Below are 21,787 nucleotides of genomic sequence, written 5' to 3' on the forward strand. Positions count from 1 at the left end.
GGCTTTTAACTATTTATATTTATTATAAGTTAATTTTGTTGAGTTCTCATACCACAATATTTTCACATTAAATATTTTTGACATTAATTGAATACTGTAATATCTATTGGTAAAAAATAAGTTAGCTAATATGGGTTCAATGCAAAGAACCAAATGAAATTAATATAACATATGGAAAGCTCAATTTAGATCATTGGAGACTTTAATCTCAAAAGATTTAAGTACTATATTAATCAGAAGAGTTTTCTATTATTTGATTTTTTAAAGAAAAAATAAATCTAATACAACCAAGAAAAATCTTTTCTAATTTTTATATACCTTTATGTACTTTGAAAGTTTAGAAATCTTTTGAAAGTGTCAAATTAATGTTACAAAAATAAAGAAGCAATAATAGAAAAAAATTAAAAAATATCTACAAATTAAATTTTTAACATCGGTTTGGGCCCCGGCTTGGCACGGGTCAAATGACACTAGTTTCTTAAATAAAATCGATTGAGCTCAATCAATTTCTTCGATCGTTTTTATTTAAAAAGTGTTGAAGAATGAAAAAAAAAATACCACATCGGTGATTAATGAGATGGGTGGTCTCCTTATATGGACTTGGGCAGTTCTCCTCCAAGCAAGCATTTGGAGTTGAGTTAAGCCTAAGATACATTTCATCGTACCAGAGCAGAACCCATCTCACCAGATGTTGGGCCCCGAAAAAAAAGTACCACATGAGTGGTTAATGAGATGAATGGTCTCCTTACATAAACTTGATAATCCTCTCCTCATGAGCTAGCTTGTGGAGTTAAGCCAAGTCCAAGACCCATTTCTTTACAAGAAGTTTAACCGGAGTTTGGACCAAAACATCGACCGAGCTCAGTAGATTTCTCGAAGCAATTTTTTTATTATTAACAAAATCAAACAAACCTAGACTGGCATACTAAAAATATTTTCATAGAATATTTAAACCACCAAGCTCGATGGATTCTTTATTTTTCCATTTTTTGGCACAAAAAACAAATCAACTACACTCCATCGGTCTTCTAAAAAAATTAGAAGATTAGGATCAAACGGATCGAGTCGGTTGGATTTTTCTCATGTTTTTTGGTAGTCACAAGTAGTTTTTATATCCATTTTGTTAGTTGGATTAGTTGGACCAGAGGTGCTCTACAGGTGCTGAAGGCTAGATTTGAAGGACCAAAGTAGACCTTGCAACATGTGTAATCCCACTAGGTGAGACCTGAAGAGGATAGACTGTACGCAGACCTTACCCCTACCTTTTGATGGGTAGGGAAGTTGTTTCCGATAGACCGATAATTTTGCCTAAAAACTCTTATATATCACCCGGCTTCCAAGGGCAATGCAGACCATCCCCACATCTCAACTGCAGTTAAAAATCCCCCGAACTAATAGCTCACAAGGAAAATCAGACGGCATTAAGATGAGTGAAATGAAATATTATTGAACAGTTCAATCTTATTCTAGATACAAATAACAACACAAGATATTCCATATATCATCGAACTTATTACCAGCACAGCACACTCCTAGTGAACGGAGTAGACCTGCTCATCTTTGTCGATATAACTCTCTAATTTCCATCAGTTTTCTATTAGTAACCATAGGAACGAGCTGTTGTCAATTGGTATCCAAAAGTATGTGGAGGCAGCTAATGATGATGCAACAGCATGAGGCTCTAAGTCCGAGGAACTTCAATATGAGCACTCCAACTAAACACAGAAGGAACAATTACAAAAGAATTAGCCTGTAGCCATTGGCTATTTAACTACGCATTTGAAGAAACTGGGTCTGTTACTCCAACAGACCCCAACATCTCTATTGTATAAAATATATAAGCAAAAATATTCAACTTCACTGCCGCCACAGCAACCATAAGCACAATAATCCAGTAAAGACAAGGAAAGAAAAACAGAGCTTTGAATCATCAGTTTGTAAAATGAGTAATCTCTCATTGTCTTAACCAAATTTATTCCGACAAAAAATTGCAAGACACAGTTATCAGTGATGACCCTCATCATCACTGCCGTGTCCATCAGGAGGTCCTCCAGGTCCAACCACTTCCAACTGCAATAGAAGAAACCATTTAGTATGAAAATAAGTATTTCACTTAAGCCATTAAATTCTGCATGGATAAATTCATAATTGAACTTGCACACTGAAATGGCATAATATCTGAATTAAGCAATCAATTTATGGAGCAAGGCAGCACCAACTTGGACACCTGAGAACTACAATTTGCGCATTGCAGCTAAGCAATAGCCAACCAGGAAAAACAATCTCTTTATTAACTGATGAAATGTTAATCTACAGTTTTGTTTTTGACAATAATGTTAATCTACAGTTCTACACCTCATTAATGAATGTTAATGCGCCTTCTTTGACACATACAATAGCAACGACAAATTCAATCTACAAAATTCCCTAACATCCTCCAAATTAACCTAGATTTAGAAAGCGGGGAGTACAGATTCACGTCTAGCAAATTTCACCTAGATTTAATCAATAACATACCACAGGACTAACTATGAATTTAATGGATATTCTGTACTTACCACAAAATACTGCGAGCATACTGGGCATTCATGTGGCTTGCCCTTCTCAAGCCAGAACCAAACAACATCATGCTCATCTTCTGTTGAATTAGAAATAGAAAACGAGGGAGGACATTAATAGAAACCAACTAAAAAGATTGAAGTCAACTGGCTAGAGGAATAAATGTATGATGGAGACACTTTTTTAATGGAAAGGGAATCCGCAACCGCTACCCTTCGGGTGCGCACAAGGTAAACCCCGCTCCAGTGTAATAGACCGCAAACTACACAGGATAGGTAAACCGGACTAGGCAAGCCCCATGCGACGAGGTCGACCGAGAAAGCATGCAGGGGATTCGAACCCGAGACCCTCCATTTGAGAGATCCCTGCTCAACCAACTCGGCCACCCTGCAGGTATGTATGATGGAGACACTTATCAAATAAATAATGGAGACTTACCTCCTTCATCTCCGGGGCATCCTACAATTCTTCTATCATAGTAGGATTTGACAACAGCAGGCGCTTCCTACAATATAAAATATACAAAGAGTTGATCATATTTGTTCTCATCAAACTTGAAACATAACTGAAAACAAATATAAGCGCTCTCCACATAACATCTCTTAGCATGTGGTTAATGTGGACATAATCTTGAATTGTTCATCAGCCACACAAATTAGATTTATTCAAAGAGTAGTAATTAGCAACGTTTTAGTTTAGTAGCCGTTGTCATTAGCAGATAAACATAAATAAAATTTGCATGCACCAATGGTCAAAGAGAAACAAAGAATTGAAGAGAAGATTATTTTCAATATTAGTAATGTAAACCACTGAAAGTAGTTAAAATACAAAGAAATAATTAATTTGCAACTTTGTCATACTCACATACACATATGTAACTAATTTTCTCTGGTGAAGGTTACAAGATAAAATTTTAAGGAGAAAAGAAGGCTGTCAATAATACTACTAATAAACTGCATTAATGAAAGTTTACTAAAGCAACCACATACTATTTAAATGTAGAAGCTAATTACAAAAGTTGAGAAGACCGCTGTTTAACAGTATTTCCAAGAGCATATGCAAAATAGAAGGCATGACCTGAACTACATATCATTACTTGAAAAAGAAATGGCCTCCATTAGACCATTACATATGATAAGACCACCATTAGTTCAGTGATCATCAAATAAGCAACAAGCAGACCATTAAGTGACTGACTGTGCTCCACAGAAGGAGCTAAAGTAAATTAAGTCCTAACAACTCAGATTTTCTACATTAATACATAGATATGCAAAAGTAACAAGCCACAGAACACTTCATTTTTTTATTTTTTTTAAGTAATGGTAACACTATATTCATCAGTGTTACCTTAATGATGGAAACCACATTTACACAGTACAGTTCAAATAAACAGGCAGAATAGAACCTCAGAGATATTTACTCCTATCATATTCTCAATGTATTTTCAGAAAGTCAACCCAAAAGCTTGGAGAAGTATGCTAGAAAGTGAGGGGTTGTTCGATTCACACGCTAGTTATGCGGGAACTATAATGCATGGATTGTTTATGTGGTGAAAAATAATGAACGGATTGTTATACAATGGATAATAATACAAAGAATGTTATGTATGGATTACCCAATTGAGGGACATTTTTGTCTTTAAATTCTTTTTTGTCCTAATAGCTAATACACATTCTTATTCCACATATAATAATACATAAACACCCGCAAAATTTAGCGCACATATTATTTAATATCCCAACCAAACGAGACATAAAGTTACGCATGTATTTTTCCTTATACAACCAGCAATCCATTAGTTATGTGGAGATTATTCTTTCCAATTCCTCCGATCATGTTGTACTATTTTCCATAGTATTTTGTGTTGAGGTTATTTTTATAAGCCCTCCAACCAAATGACCCGGGCTGCATGTCACTATTTTTAATAAAATTATTTATAGCAAATTAATAGCTCTGAAAATTAAATATTACTACGATAATATTTTCGAGTAAATATATGAATGGTTTGAGTCGTGCTAGGCAATCCTAAGAAAATATTTCAGCAATGTGAAATGTTTCCCCAAGATTAAACAAGCCTACCTCTAATCGCAGGAATATCCACTTTGAATTTTAAAGAGAAGGTTCGAAAACATATTTATTCTGATTCAGACGGAGAAATGCACTGGAGTACCGATGATCTATTAGAGGATACAGGAATCGGCAAAATTAACTAATACCAACAAGTTTAGAAGGAAAAATAAAAGACAAAAATAAAAGAACTAAACAAAATGAAAAAGAGCCAATTAAAAAAGGGGACGCGTGGGGTATGAGAAAGGAAATTCTTGTGTTGCTTTCTGCTGGAGCAAATGAGCCTATTTATAGGTTTAAGATTGATTCTCTCGACAAGTGGCATGCTTAATTGTCAAAAGTTTTTCGTGCAATTTGCCAGGCAACATTTCACTTGCCGCTATTTTCTTAAGTTTGCCATTTGTCCTAAAAATGTTGAAAGACTACTACAATCCCCCACTGTTCAAAGATTTTTGGAAGAAGAGTAAAACTTGCTAGATTTACATGGCCCAAATGCAATAGGTTTGGTGTCTTTTTGACTATGAACCAAACTTAATGTAATATCCCATACTTTCAGGCTATGGTTTGAACCGCTCGATATATGTAAGTAGATCCGAGTCCTGAGAAATTTTGGTCATATTTGAGTATGTAGATAGAGCTCAGCGTATAAAAAGATGAAGTCCCGGAATAATTTAAGAATGAAAAGTGTGGCGACGCTGATTGAAAATAATCTTTTGTGTGTGGCAAAAGAGTCTATGAACTAGTGCTGTATCACATGAGCATGATAATGAGTATATGAAGTGTATTTAAAATGATTATTATTTAAGTGAATTGAAATCAAGAAATTAATTATGTGTGTCATTGGTTAAATGGGAAATTGTAATGGAAGACAAGAAATTAATTAAGATTATTGGATAAATATTATGTGGACAAAACAATGTGGATCATTGACAAGTGGGCATATCTATACATGCACATAAGAGTAAAGACGACAAAATAAAAGTGTGGCTCAATGGATTACACGTGTAAATGAGAAAAAGTCCCCTTAGAACTCTTATCCCACTTTGTTGACTTTCTATCTTTAGAAAAAGGGTGCCACAACGTTTTGATATATATAGAGACACTACATACAGATTACATAACATCTTAAATGGAGAAAATTTCTTTATGAAGATGTGGGCGGCTGCAAATTGATGTATGGAAAAAGTCTCATACGATGAAGCAAAAAAATACAAAGAGCAGCTTAGAAGTTACGCCCACGTTGGTCACATGCTTCAGCATCGATTCCCGCCAATTTTTTTTTAGCAGATCGAAGGTTACTTCGTAGTGAAGTAACGTGACAGGGAGTTTGAAAGAGGGCAGCCAAAGTACGACTCAACGTCTAGGATCTTCTACAGGCTCATATGAGCATCTAAGGTGAATTTTTGTTAAGAAATCATGGGCCAATGATCGGAACCCTGAGTTCAAGTCTTAATGATTGTATAAACGGATTACGAGCAGAATAGCCTTACATACTCGGTACATTCTTTCTGTACTGACGTCCCTTTTACCGGGAGCGCTATATTGCATGCTGCGGGTTCGAGTAGACAGTACGACAAGCCTCCACAGTAGGCAGTTGCTTGAGTTCAGCAGTTAATCGGTAAGCTCCATGTCTTCTGGAGTTGGCCGAGTCTAGAGGTGTTGGTTATGACTATGTATAGACCTTATGGGTCCAAATCACAGATGTTAGTACTCGTAGAGGCTTTGTAGACAGGTGTTGTATATATGGTATGTGTTATGGCCTTGGATGTTGATGTATTTGTTTGTGTAACGGCCTTGTCAGCCCGTATGTATACATCTGTTGAGTTGATGTTCTCACGTTCCACATGTCTTCAGATTATTATACATCATATGTTACTGTATATGTTAAAGAGTTACGTGTAATGCAGGTTAGTATGCTCGGTCAAGGCACCGGGTGCCGGTCTCGCCTCCCCACTTGTCTATAATCTCTTAGCTAGCGATAACCTGGCCTAACATGAGTCAATTACTGATTGTTGAAGTATTCATATCTCATACTGATCTTCTGGGTTATTCAAATGTTCAACTGAACTGACTGTCGATTGGCACCTCTAACCAAAAAGGCTACTATTATCTTCTTCCTGCCACTGCACTTACATATTCTCCTAGAGGCATGACTCATTATACAATTGTAGGGTCTACAATTCCATTTATTCTGAACCTTCACCGCAGTTTTCCTTACCGCTCTATTATTTAGCGGGACACATGATTTTATCAAATATATTCATTACACTATCTTCCCATTGGGCTCAAGGACCCCTGACCTCTGCAGAAGTCAAAAATGTTTTCTCTTGCCCTTCTGTCATTCTTCATACTAGAAATAACTTATGACTTGCCTTTCAAATTAAACCTTAGGATAATCTTCCCTTACTAGGGACATCTGAATCAATATCACATGCATATGTGCCATTATATTGACAAGCGACATACTCAATCTTAGCTAATTTCGCTTTGCTCGTGATGCTTGTCTCAGGGAGACCTCTTTCTTAATGGCCCTCAAAGGTTACACTTCTGCCGCTTATCTTCTTACTACTTAATCGTTCACTTTATTATCATCTCAGTATTTAATTATTACTGAGATCATTTGAGTTTTCCAACTCGCATTCAATTTACTTCAAGTTACTAACCATTACCGATATCTCTTGACTCAGGAAGCTAGACCTACTTCTAATAGCTTGGTGAAGTCATCAAAACCTCTAAACTCGGCCAACTACGGAAGACATGAAGCTTCCCGATCAACCATTGAACTCAAGCAACTGCCTACTGTGGAGGCTTGTCGGATTGTCTACTCGAACCTACAACGTGAAATACAGCGCCCCCGACAAAAGGGACGTCAGTAGAAAAAGAATGTACCGAGTACGTAAGGCTATTCTGCCCGTAATCTATTTATACAATTACTAAGACTTGAGCTCACGGCTTTCGATCACCGACTTGTGAGTTCTTAACAAAAACTTACTTAAGATGCTCATATGAGCCCGTAGAAGATCGTAGATGTTGAATCGTACTTTGGCTGCCCTCTTTCGAACTCCCTGTCACTTGACTTCACTACGAAGTAACCTTCGATCCGCTAAAAAAGCAGGAGGGAATCAACGTTAGAAGCACATAGCCAACGTGAACGTAAACTCTATGCTGTTCTTAGTATTTTATTGTTGCTGCCCACATCTTCATAAAGAAATTCTCTCCATTTAAGATGTTAAGAAATTTGTATGTAGTGTATATATATCAAATCGTTGCAACACCCTTTTCCTAAAGATAAAAAGTCAACAAAGTGGGATGAGAGTTTTAAGAGGACTTTTCCCCATTTACACATGTAATGCCACACTTTTATTTTGTCATCACTATACTCTTATGTGCATGTATAGATATGCTCACTTTGCTGTCACTTGTCAATGATCCACATGGTTGTCCACATAATATTTATCCAATAATCTTAATTAATTTCTTGTCTTCCACTACAAATTCCCATTTAACCAATTACACACATAATTAATTTCTTGATCTCAATTCACTTAAATAATAATCATTTTAAACACACATCATATACTCATTATCATGCTAATGTAATATAGCACTAATCCATAGCCTCTTTTGCCACACACAAAATATTATTTACAATCATCGTCGCCACATTTTTCAGTCTTAAATCATTTTGGGACTTATCCTTTTATATGTTGAGCTCTTGATCTCCATATTCGAATATGACCAAAACTTCTGGAGACTCGGGTCTACTTACCTACATCGAGCGGTTTAAACCATAGCATGAAAGTACGGGATATTACACTTAGATAGATAAAATTTAACTTACAAAATTACTGGTGAAATGTAATATTCCTATGAACCAATAACTCTTATTGTAAGTCATAGACTTTATCAGTCACATTTGGGCCTCTGTACTTTTGTTGTTCAATGCGGTTTTGCGCCAATAAGCTATGCGCGTGCCTAGTTATTCACGAGAGCTTTAGAGACTTGGCCAAAATCTCAGAGGAGCAATCCCGCTCCACTTCTCATATAGGTAATTCATCAAGTGTATATTGCTTTTAAATACACCATCCTTAAGGAATGTGAATTCATTAAGAGTTAAGACCTCATCCTCACAATTAGTAGCAGTTCAAGCACTCTCTTTTAGTGCAACATCGACTTGTTATTACCCATATGAACCTACTTCATAAGATCTCCAATCACATAGGTTGGATTACCATCTCTATTGAACAATCATATCAGCTTTAACCTATTGAAGAATTAATTTTCTTCCCACAGCAATTGCCGCTTGACCATCACAATGCATAGACATAGGAGGCAACAAATCCTTTGTTAAAGGAATATTAGCTAAGAAATTTCTTAGCCACTCAGCCTCAGAACCAGCTAACTCCAAAGCTACAGACTCTAACTCCATAGTCGATCTAGTAGTGATCGTCTGCTTAGCTGATTGCCATGATATTACACCCCCACAAAGGGTGAACACATAACCACTAGTGGATTTTGTCTCATCTGAATCAGAGATCTAGTTTGCATCACTGTACCCTTCTAAAGTAGAAGGAAATCCACTATACAGGATACCATAATTCTTGGTTCTTCTCAAATATTACATTAGTCTAATTAATGCAGATCAATGCTCTTGATTGGGATTATGAGTATATCTACTCCGTATACACACAACATAGGTTATATCAGGCCTTGTAAAATTCATTAAATGCATCAAACTCCCAGCAATCTGAGCCTATTTAGACTGAGCAACCGGGTCGCCATTATTCTTTTTTTCAACTGAGAGTTAGCATCGTAATGAGTGGCCGCGGGTGTCATCTCAAAACATTCAAACTTCTTACGAAGTCTCTTGACATAATGTTCTTTGTGACAGCATTATATCATTCTCACTCCTTATGACTTTAACTCCCAATATCATATTTACTTCACCCAGATCTTCCATATCAAAAATAGTAAACAAAAATAATTTGGTACTTTGCACAATAATGGAGGATGGTAGTAGTAATTCAACATTTTTTTAACAAATGGCAAACTTAAGAAAAGAATGGCAAATGAAATGTTACCTGGTAAATTGCATGAAAAACTTTTGACAAGTAAGCATGCCACTTGCCAAAAGAATCTTCAATCTTAAGCCTATAAATAGACTCATTTGCTCCAGCAGAAAGCAACCCAAAAAATTCCTTTCCTTCCCCATACCCCACATATTCCCTTTCTTTTAATTGGATCTCTTCATTTTGTTTAATTGTTCTTTTATTATTGTCATTTATCTTTCCTTCTAAACTTCCAAGTACTATTTAATTCTGTTGATTCCTATATCCTTCAAACTGGGGGGAGTGATTAGGCAGGACATGACACAGCTTCAGCTTACTAAGTACATGACCCTAAATAACAAGGTATGGAGGTCAATGATTAGAGTAGTAGGTTAGTAGGTACCCCAGTGTTGTCGCACTTTATGGGAGAGGCAGGGAGCTAGCCCCATCTCCTCTCCTTATTAGTAGTAGTTTTTAGTAATCACGTAGTTTCTTATTCTTCAATGTGTATTACTTTCTATTGCTTCATTTGTTTTGTATCTTGATATTTTGTTGTCATATTTTTCTTGCATTCCTTCTTCGGAAAACTTCTTTTTTGGGCCTAGGGCCTATAGAAAGCAACCTCTCTACCCCACAAAGGTAAGGGTAAGGTCTGCGTACATCCTACCCTCCCCAAACCCCACTTATGGGACTACACTGTGTATGTTGTTATTGTTGTTGTAAATACATATAATCCAGATATATATATATGTTCAACATTCCATGAGAATGTTATATATATAACTAATGAAGTAGGATTTGCTCAAAATGACAAATGTTATGAGAGTATTATGTGCTAGATAACCTATCAAAACGAAAGACGAATTCTACAGAATGATAATGGAACCAGCAATGTTATAAAAGAGAGCTGAACATAATCAACAACAAGACTGTCAAAGAATATTTGTTTTAAGTAAAAGTATTTTATTAATGAAGACTCAATACCAAGCTACTACTGAGACAGTAAAAGTTGAGGATGTTAAAATGGATTAACAGTCACTAAGATTAAGATTAGATAAGGTTAGAAATGACTATATTCCAGAGCAACTATAAGTCACACATAGAGGATAAAACAAGAAAGGTTTCCTACGATGGTATGACCTCCATATGCACCGACATCTAGGTGCCATACTATGATTTTGAGGCATTTAAAAAGAAAGAGGTAGACCTAAATCTCACTGATGAAGTTATTAGAAATGGCCTGCAATCTCTCAATTGGCAGAGGGCATGACTGAACACAATAAGTACAACACATTGGAAGCAAAAGATCCACACATGTGATACCAACTAATAATGATTACTTAGTTGTGTTAGTACACTTACGTTGTCTTTTTCTAAAAAGCTTTTCAATTGTCATGCAAAGATAAGTTTACAATTTAGAAATCTTTCGTTTTAGATGACCCCCTAATCTAATTATTTCTAATTTTTCAGTATTGGAATTAACTTGACCAAACAGAGGGAAACAGTTATAAAAGATTCATACAACTAACCGACTAGCTTGGAATTTAGGCAAAATTGTTGTATATTCAGAACATATTTTCACGAAGTTGTTGAAGCACGAAGAGGTTAGGTTAGGTTAGGAATCGAAAACGGGGGGAATTTGCAGTGCCAGCTAATCCTTTTTAATCCCTTCCAAGTTAAGCAGAAAAAGTGAGATAATCTGATTTACTTCTCTTCCACTCATGCCAACCAACATGAACAGAATTATAAATAGTTAAACCAACCATCCATCATACCCCTTTCTCTTCTCCTCATCCTCCCTTTCCTTGACGGAAGCACATAATTATGACTAGTAAAAAGGTGTGAAATAGCAAGGTTGATCCAGGTCCTTTCTTGATAAAAAATATATTTGTTGTCACCAGCTTTAAAATTCGGTGAATAACGAACAGCCCTTTAATCTCCTCCACTTAAATACCACACTTAGTTTGACAGCAAAATTCGAAATCGTGAGGTTAAAGAGAAAACCAGGGGCAAGATTGATCCAGGTCTTGCCTTTAGGCTAGTATTACTCAATAATCCTGCTGGAGAATAGTTGCAAACTAAAACATATTCCTAGTGTCAGATGTAATATACGAGAATAAATATTATGCTGCTCAGTATTATCTTATTTGCTTTCGTCTTTAATTGAATTTTCTGAGAACTAATACTCAAAAGAATACCTAAAACAATGACTACTTCCGAACATTTGCAACTCTGAGTGTACATTATCCATGTCAATAAGAGCACGACCAATTATGTGATATAGTAACCATTATGCATCAGCTGAGAATAACTAATCTGGATATAAGATAAAACTATTCAGTGATCAACAATAATGGTGACAAAAGCAACAAGCAATAAATTAGCGTACTAGTACCAAAAGTTACTTGAAAATCCACACTGACCTTTGTACCAAAAGGACCTTCAGGAAAGTTAATGTCAAGAATCTCCTTTCCCTAAAAAAGCACACATCAAATAATGTAAATTTTAGTCACAAGTAACATCTACCAATGAAATTTGAATTAATATACCTAATATCTCAGCCAAAAATGCTAAATTTGTAGAACATGGTAAATGACTCACTTGGAGCTCAGCTTCAAGCTCTTCGCGCTCATGGCCAGTTGCAATCGGCATTACATCCTCCACTTTCTTAACAACATTCTCTGTTCCAGACAATGAAAAATATCCATACTCATCACAATCATTCAGAATAAGAAATGAACTAACTAGAAACAAACATTAAGGGGTTGTTTGGTTTGAAGACAAGTTATGATGGGATTTGTTATCCTAGTATTATTTCTTACGAAAAAGAGCCAAATATACCCCTGTACTTTTGGAAAAGGGCCAAATATACCCCTCGTTATACTTTGGGTCCAAATATACCCCTGCCGTTAAACTATTGGGTCAAATATACCCCTCCTCCGTTAAAGTTGTCCAAAGTGGACATCCTATCCTACGTGGCATTGACATTTGATGAGGTGGATGCCACATGGCATTTCCACCTCATCACCCCTAACCCACTTCTTAGTCTTCCATAATGTTAAGCAAAAATGGGTCTGTTTTACACCGGGGGTGATATCTGTCTCAGCTTTCTAAGCACATGTATTTGATATCGTCAACAGTTAACTTTTCCGAGGAATATGTCAAACTTAAGTATATCTGTTTTAAATGCAAAACAGCCAAGTGACAACTTAGTTTTCATTCTCTGATATGTGAGGATAAAACATTATGAATGTTAACTATAACTTAACAAGAACCTCAAGTAATTTGCTGATAAAATGCTCACCATTGATTCTATTGATTGGCAAATAAATGCATACATCATCCGATTTCTGCACTAATGTGTTTGGGTAGAAGGTGGACTTGCCAGAAAAATATTAGAACACATACATGAGAATACTATCTTCCTAATCTTTAAAATGGTGGTAATGGTGACAATGAGGGTGGAGCGGAAGGAAATTTTAGTGGTGGAAGAGGGGAGGAGTAAAATTGGTTAGGGGTGATGAGGTGGCAATGCCACGTGGCATCCACCTCATCAAATGTCAATGCCACATAGGATAGGATGTCCACTTTGGACAACTTTAACGAAGGAGGGGTATATTTGACCCAATAGTATAACGACAGGGGTACTCAAAAGTATAACGAGGGGCATATTTGGCCCTTTTCCAATAGTACAGGGGTATATTTGACCATTTTCCGTATTTCTTATTGGATGTTTTGTTTGTTGTATAAAAACTAACATGCATTGCATAATTTTGGTACTAGTATAATGAATCAATCAATCCGCTACCTCTCAATCAAACCTGGCAGGACTCCACTATATAAATCCTATATTATCCATTCCACTCTATTCAAATACGTTATTTTGTGTAAAAAAGCGTAAGATCTGAATAAATTAGGGTTAAGAGTAGAGAGAAGTGTGAAAGGATATGATATTTGGCACAAATATCTAGATTTAGTGTCATTTACACTTTACTTCTTAGCGCTTTCATCGCAGTTTTGAATGCGAATTGTTGTATATGAGCTTATGTTGGTATGTTTATATGAATAGGTACAACAAGGACCAACGAAGGGTATTCCGGGCAGAAAAAAGTGATTCCGAGGCTGTGTACGTCGATGGAACGCTGCGAAGGAAGTTCCAGAACTTGAAGGCAAAAATCTGACCACTGAAGGGTCTCATGCGCTGGCCATGCGCCGCACAGCCAGCGCACAAAAACACCATTCCTGAATCTCAGACAGACCATGCGTTGGTCATGCGCCGCACAAAAAGCACAAAAAAGGAAGTCATGCGCTGACCATGCGACGCACAGCCAGCGCACAAGCGGCGTCAGTTATCCTATTCTGATCGGGATTGGGCCAACTTATCTCATATTTACCCTAGCATATAAATAGCCGTTTTTAACATTAGAAGGGCGGCTTGGACGACTTTTTGAGAATTGTGAAACTCTTTCTAGGTTTTATTCCTCTTCTCTTGTTTTTCTTTACATCAAAACCCTAAGTGAGGATGAATTCTTCTTTGGCTTATCGAATCATGTGTAACTAAACACCTAAATTATGGGGTTGTGGCGTAGCCATGAACATTGATGTTTGACAAGTATTTCAATCTTAGTAGCTTGTTCGTATGCAATTGCTTCATTGCTTCTGTGTTTAATCTCTTGATTGTCTGCGCAACAGTTGAGTTCTATCTACTCATTGATATACGTGCTTGGGAAAGACGTTGTTCGTTTGGAGAAGAAGTAATGAGATTGTGATCTAAATATCCCTAGAGTTGGGCTAGGATTTGTGACTAGGATAGGAATATACTTAGTTACCACAATCAATTATATACCGTGCTCTTATTGCATTCTTGATAGGTCAATACCATAGGAATATAGGAGGCGATTTATCTTGAATCGGCTAGTAGTGGTTCGGAAGAATACTACAAGATTAATAATCCGGTTGATTAGCTATTGTGAACAAAGTTGCTAAGTTGAGATACTTGAGTGACTCAATAGGATTGGTGAACCAACCACGACCCTGGAATACTTCTAAAATCTTGATAAAAGCCATTCTTAATCACGTTCTAAGTACAAGTCCTATTTTACATTAGTAGTTAATTACATTACAGTATTTAGTTATAAAAGAACCAACACTTTTATTTTTCACTTGCATAGATAGTAAGCAATAGTTTATTCTCGTGAAATATTGGTCATAAGTCTCTGTGGGTTCGACATCCGATTTTACATAATCACTTTATTACTTGTACGACCACGTACACTTGCGTGTGCATTTGGACGCAACAGGATACCTGATGGAAAATGTTTCCCTCAAAATAGGAAAAAATGTTTTCCTTGAAAATCTGAGGTAAAACATTTTCTGAATCAAACAAAACACACCAATGCATCCCAAACCCCCCAACCAGCAGAAGTTGCACTCCGAATTCAAAAATCTCATAGTATTTTTCTTTGAATATATGCAGATGCTCTTAAAATGACATTTTCCGACTTGCATACCTAACACAAGAAAATGAGTAGGAAAAAAACTTTATTTTCCTTAAAACATTTTCCTTCGTACCAAACACACCCTAAATAAGGCAAGCATAATCAATCAATTCACTATGTCTGAATCGCAAACTCGATTATATGAATCCATTCCACTCTATTCAAACACGTGTAAAAAAGCGTAAGATCTAATGAAATTAGGGTTACCTGACACGGCACTGAAGTGGCGAAAGACGAACGTGACCGGTGACCGGAACGACACCGGTGACGGAGAAGAAGAAGATAATGAGGCGGCAAATGGGTTGGATTTAGGAGTGGATCGAAGTAGGCTTCGTAGGGTTCGCAGATGCGAAGAGAGTTTTCTCGACATAGTGTGTTCGGATCTCAGGTCAGCCCCTGTTGAGTGTAAATAGATCGAGACTTGTTCTTTATCACTCTCTCTCTCTGCTTTTCTTTCTGTTGTTTGTAAAAGGAGTTTCGGGGTGGGGAAATAAGGGTGGCGGCACTTGCCGAACGCTTCGCCCAAGGTTGACTCGCTCGTCTCCAATTTCTCCTACGGCTGTCAATTCTTTTTCCCTTTTGGTCATTTTACTTTTTCTTTTTTTTTTTAAACTCCTTCCATCCCAAAAATTGATTTAGTTTGAGTTGCCACATAATTTAGAGCCCGTTTGGATTGGCTTATAAGTTGCTTATAAGCTGTTTTCAGCTTTTTTGAGTGTTTGACTGGCCAGCTTAAAGTAATTTTGTGTTTAAAATAAGCTCAAAAAAATAATTTGGCTCATTTGACTTAGCTTATCTAAAGCAGCTTATAAGCTGAAAACAGCTTATAAGCCAAAAAAAATAAGTTAGACTACCCCAACTTATTTTGTTTAGCTTATAAACTGCAAATAGTTTATAGGCATAAGCCCATCCAAACAGGCTCTAAGTTGCTTATAAGCTGTTTTCAGCTTTTTTGAGTGTTTGGCTGGCCAGCTTAAAGTCATTTTGTGCTTAAAATAAGTCTAAAAAATTAATTGGGCCCGTTTAGCTTAATTTATCTAAAGCAGCTTATAAGTTGAAAACAGCTTATAAGCTGCTTTTTTTAAGCCCATCTAAACAGGCTCTTAACAAACAAAGCAAGACTTTTGAAATGTATGATCCAGAATAAATTTTAAATATTTATGTGGCTGTAAATTATCTCATAAAGTTAAAATTATTTCTAAATTTAGAAATGTGTCAATCTTTTTGGGACAAATTAATAAGGAAAGTAAGACAATCTTTTTGGGACAGAGAAAGTAATATTTTATAAAGACACTTGATTTAATTTTACAGATAGGTCGTTTGTCCTTTTTTTTCAGAAACTTTTTTCGTTTTATTTGAAAATCGTTTGGCAATGAAAATTCTATTTGGAAAACACCTCAAAACTTGTTTTCACGTTTTGATTTTTTTTTCAAATTTTCCCTAAAGTTTTGGTTTTTATAAAAACGATCGCATTTCAATTTGATCAAGTGTGTCATCGGTTTGGGTTTTGTGTCCAATCGAGTCCAGTATTTTTAATTGAGTTTTTATTTATTATACAAATTAAAAAAGAGTAAAAAAATAAATATTAATCATGATATTTGAATTAGTGAAGAAACTTTTTGTACTTAAAAAATATATGAGATCCAATTTATCACATTATGTGATTATCCAGTATGAAATAGTATGTTTCAAGTAAATTAATCAAGTTGGATTGTTTTGCTACTTTTGGGGGTATAAATCATATTTCACTTTTTTTTTATTTTAGAAAAAGTATATTCAAACAATCAAATATTAGCTGAAAAAAGTATAACCAAACACAACTCTGTCTTCAACTCAAACTTCAAAAATTTCCAAATAAAGTAAGAAAAATTGATTTCTATGGCCAAACGCCTACCAAAATTCAAACACATAGATATAATAAATTTTTACAGATATTAAAATTTAAGAAACTAGAAGAACTGAGAAATAACTTCAGGTCTCCGATTAAAAAAAAACTGCTAAGGCATGTGGGATTATTTACAAAAGGTTTACTAGACAGTGCCGCAAGAAGCTTTCAGTTAGAGTATGAATGTAACGACCCGTTCGGTCGTTATGCGTGTTTTGACCATATTACCCCCGTCTACCTAGTTTTTTAGGCATTCAGGCGTTTCTAGTGAAAGTTGAAAGAAGTAGAACCCTTAAGTGAAAATGTTTGACAAATAATTGACTTTTGGGTGAACGGACCTTTTTCAAAATTCCGTCGATTCCCTGAGGTCTGAAGGATCATTTGTGACTTGGTGGAGTGGCTGGTTCGGTTTCTAAGGCTTTCGGGTGTGTTTTGGGTACTTGGTTGGAAATTTAATTTTAGTCATTTGGGGGTTGATCGAGTCAAAGGGACCTCCGTTGGAAATTCTTAGGTCACGGATGAGTTCGTAGCATGTTTTTACTTGTGTCTGCATGGTTGGTTTGTATCCGGGAGGTCTCGGATGGGTGTCGATATATTGGGTTGAAACTTGGTGAAAACAAAAAATTTCTAGTTTCTGGTGTCTCGCCCCTGGGGGTCCGCCCGCCCAAGCGGTGCCTGGACCGCAGGAGCGGAAATCTGAGTCATTTAATGAAGTCCGCCCTAGCAGACGAGTATCAACTGAGGCGGGATTGCCAAAGCGAGATTCCCTTCGCCCCAACGATGATTGCTGAATCAGAAACCTTATTTCATTCCCCAACTTTGAATCATTATTCTCATTCACCAAAAACCTAATCCTAAGGAGCATTGTGGGCTATTTCTAAAGAAGTGTTGGTGGAATCATCTTGGGGTAAGTCTTTGTGCCTTAATCTTGTAGTTAATTCTTGAGTAATTAGTATCCATGGTGGTTAATGGCTAATGAGGGCGATGAGTTATGGAAACCTAGGTTGTTGAACATTAAATCGCCTAATCTAATTGGATATTGTTGTTCTAATTGTTGATTCCTATTATCTAGATTGTGGATTAATAGATTCTAGGTTTGAATCTCACTTGGCTTTGAGAATCAATTCATGAATTTAAGGTTCCTTTTCAAATTGGGGATTTTGGCATAATTGATGAAATTGAGGACCAATTGAGGTTAGAATTCCCTGAAATTAAGGTTAATGACTATTTAGAATATGGGTAGTGTAATTTCGCCCTTAATTTTCCGTTTTGCCCTTGTGGTTTGTTAGGGGGTACTTTGGGTAACTTTCACAGCCGATTCTCTTTCTGAATGGTTGATTATTTCGTGGTCATTTACTTACTTAGAATTGGTAATTATTAGACTTCGATCTTTCTGAGGCGCTTCAGAAAAGGAAGGCTCAAGTGGAGTAGTTCGTGGCACCAGTTCGGCATTGAGGTAGGTTACAGCTTTGACGAGCACAAAACACAGTATAAATTAAGCGCTTCGCTAGTCAAAGATAGTATAGTTTAAGATTTGTAACATCCTGTAAATCGGTATGGAATATGAAAGCGTTATACAAGTCGTTTTGAAACTTATAAGTTAGGTTGTGTTCACAATTCGGGACCTAGAAACAAACGGGGAGTGTTGGGATGAAAATCCCATTTCAACGGTAACTGGGAGATTTTACGACAAAAGTACGGCCCGTAATTCAAAGTACAGCCCTTACTTTGCGGACATTCTTTGGTCTTTTCAAATCTGAACTCTCTGGAATTTTTAGGGAAGGTACGACCCATACTTCAAAGGATGGGACGTCCTTTCTGCCCGTCCTTTTCCTGCCTCTTCACATTGACTCTCTGGAAATTTCTGGGGAAGTACGGCCTGAAAGAATGGCCCGTACTTAGAAGTACGTCCTGTCCTTCTTGGACGTACTTCTCCCGCGTCCATCAGAAACTTTAAAAACAAGGGTTCAGTTAATTTTATCACTTTTCAGTTGTTCAAAAACCCTAAGTACGAAAATTACTTCTCAAAACCTTCTATTTCAAGGGAGTAGAAAGATAATCTATTTCTAGGGAGTTCAAGCTAGGGTTTGGGGGATTCTCCTCTAGGAAAGTAATTTGTTGAACTGCGTATAACGTAATTAAGGTATGTCTCTCTTTTGAAAACTGGTTTTAGATGAATGTCTCTTTTAAAAAGCTCTTTATTGAATAAAAAGGTGAACTTTTCATGAATTGAAACTTTACTTCTTGCTTTAATTAAGGTTAATGTGCGTGAGGGGACAAGCCCACATTAAACCTAGTTTGTATCATGTTTTAAGTACACATACAAGTTTATACACATTTTCCTCTATAAGAGATGATCAATAATGATGGCTAAGGATTGATAATAATATTTTCATGTTGAATTATGACATTGAAATCTTGGTTAAAGAAGTGTAAACGTTTTCAAGACATTCTTTGAAATGATTTATCTTTAGGATATGGCATAATGAGCTTTAATGCTAATTGATGATGTGACTACCTTGAGACAAATTGTGAATCGACTTCTATGCTATGAACTTTATTGTTGTGTTGACCTCGCTACTCAGGAGGAAGGGTAGTCACCATGGATCCTAGTGTGGTAATGCCTAGTCATTCGGGAGGAAGAGTGGCCACTGCCGAGTTCGCCACCCGGAGTGCAGTTAATGCCTAGCTATTCGGGAGGAAGGATAGCCACCGGGAATCAGATATTCATGTGTGTTGCTCTGTGATTAGGGAACCTCTACGGTCATCCCTTCGATATGATTGATTCTTGGGCCTGTATTGGCAAGTGTGATATTCCTTATTCTTTCTTGGAACTGTTGTTGACAATCATGATCAAATTGAAATGCATATTTGAAAGTTGTAACTTAACAAGAGGCTTTATAATCAGTTTTGATAATTCTTATTGAGATACACAAGTTGAATAACTGCTTTTACATTGATTTCACATGGTTTTCATAACTGATTTCTTTAAGCATCATTATACTTGATTTTCATATTACTTGTTGTCTACGAGGCACTCACTGAGTACGAAGTACTTAGGCATACTATTGTTGTTTTTTATGGTATGTTAGGAAACGGAGAAGAGCAGGTTCTTGATACTTCAGGCGCTTAAGAAGGACTTGCTGTTGCTGACTTGGTGAGCGCACATGTTCATTCGTGGGACACTCCTTAGCATATTCAATTATTATTCTAGTTTAGCGGGCTGCGTCCCGATGTGTCAGACAATTACTCTTTATCTTAGAAGCTCCATAGTATACATTCTTGTGGGTAGATGTTGAGTTTTGTTTAACTCTTGGGTACATGACACGCTTGATTAAGGTTTATGTTATTAAGGACTTCCGCTGATTTAATTCATATATCATGCTTTCGTTTGAATTTATTCTATAAACTGTTGGAGGTGAATATTGAACCTGGAGGGTTCAAGTGTTATTATTGCATATTTTAGGTTCTTCCGATGTTGTTCATGACGTCGGATGCCGGTCACGTCTAGGGTGGGCTTCGGGGCGTGACAAGCTCGTCTCCACAGGGATTGGTACAAATAAATACTCAAATGGAACCTTGCTCAGTATTATTCAGGAAATAAAAACTTGAGTTTGTTGTGGTTATAAACCACGATTATGACTACAACGTAATTAAAGACAGTTGACAACAAAAGCAAAGGTTACTATTAATATGATAAGTAAGGGTAAGACAGATGCAAGATTTTAGCAATTAGCTTCGATTCGTTTTATCATTATCCTCTAAGTTTTATTGAGTCTCTCGAATTCATTAAGTAATTAGTTTACTATAGAATCTAATAAACATCTTCTGATTATTTATACAGATTTCATAAATTAAATTAATGCAAGCCCTGAGAATGTTAATATTATGGATAGAAATAGATCTTCAGACGACTTCTCATGAATATCGTTAGCTTATAACCCAAGATAAATTATTCAAGTGTCTCTTCCGATTACTCAATAAAATCATTCAATCATGAGATAAATCAGATTTATATTAAGATAATTCATAAAACACTTTCTATTCTGATTAAAGCATCCAAAATATCTCAATAATAAAATAAAATTACTATCCATGAGTTCAAGGCTGATGAAAAGCCTACGAATATATGCAAGAAAACATTAATGATTTAGTCTCAAGGAAAACGTCTCTCGAAAATTTTCCTCTCTTGGTTCAACCAATAATTCAAGAAGCTCTTTTGATTACTTAGAAGAATCACCAATTAAAACCAAACAAAATAATGCAAAGATATTCACCAAACTATTCCTCTTTCGATTAAATAAAATAGTAGATAACTCTGCAATTCAATTCAAAACCCTGTTAACGAATTCAAGTAAAAAACAAGAATCGAATCTAAAAACGTCAATTAATACATCATGTATCGTCAAAGCCCTATAAGAAAACTACTCCATAATAGAATAAAAGAACATAGAAGAAATAGAAGTAGAAAACATTACAACCGACAATTGATCCAAACTTCCGTATTGAATCAAATCGTATGGAAAGTAATGAATTCGGCTGTCAAATCCTCTTTTACGCGCCTCCAATGCCTCCTCGATCAAAAGTCCTGACATAAACGTGTTTAGGGAGTATTTATTGGTGTCGGAAAATTCCTAGACGAAATTAACCTTGTCCAAATAAAATAGGAAAAGTTGGCTTTCCGAAATCGATTGAGTTGGCCCGTGACGAGTTTGATACTGCACTGATCC

At 36.2% G+C, this 21,787-nt stretch overlaps 1 protein-coding gene across 1 annotated transcript; it reads right to left on the reverse strand.

Annotated features, from left to right (window-relative positions):
* Positions 1-1,778: 1,778 nt before the first annotated feature.
* On the reverse strand, positions 1,779-15,736 carry LOC132603660 (putative cytochrome c oxidase subunit 5b-like). Its single transcript, XM_060316805.1, has 6 exons — positions 15,380-15,736; positions 12,276-12,355; positions 12,098-12,148; positions 2,998-3,064; positions 2,559-2,638; positions 1,779-2,070 (listed from the first exon to the last, which is right to left on the reverse strand). Exons 1-6 carry the CDS (start codon positions 15,540-15,542, stop codon positions 2,005-2,007), a joined length of 507 nt encoding a protein of 168 aa, XP_060172788.1. The 5' UTR covers positions 15,543-15,736; the 3' UTR covers positions 1,779-2,004.
* Between the last annotated feature and the right edge of the window lie 6,051 nt (positions 15,737-21,787).

This window comes from Lycium barbarum, chromosome 7 (genome assembly GCF_019175385.1).
Source record: "Lycium barbarum isolate Lr01 chromosome 7, ASM1917538v2, whole genome shotgun sequence".
Taxonomy (NCBI): domain Eukaryota; kingdom Viridiplantae; phylum Streptophyta; class Magnoliopsida; order Solanales; family Solanaceae; genus Lycium; species Lycium barbarum.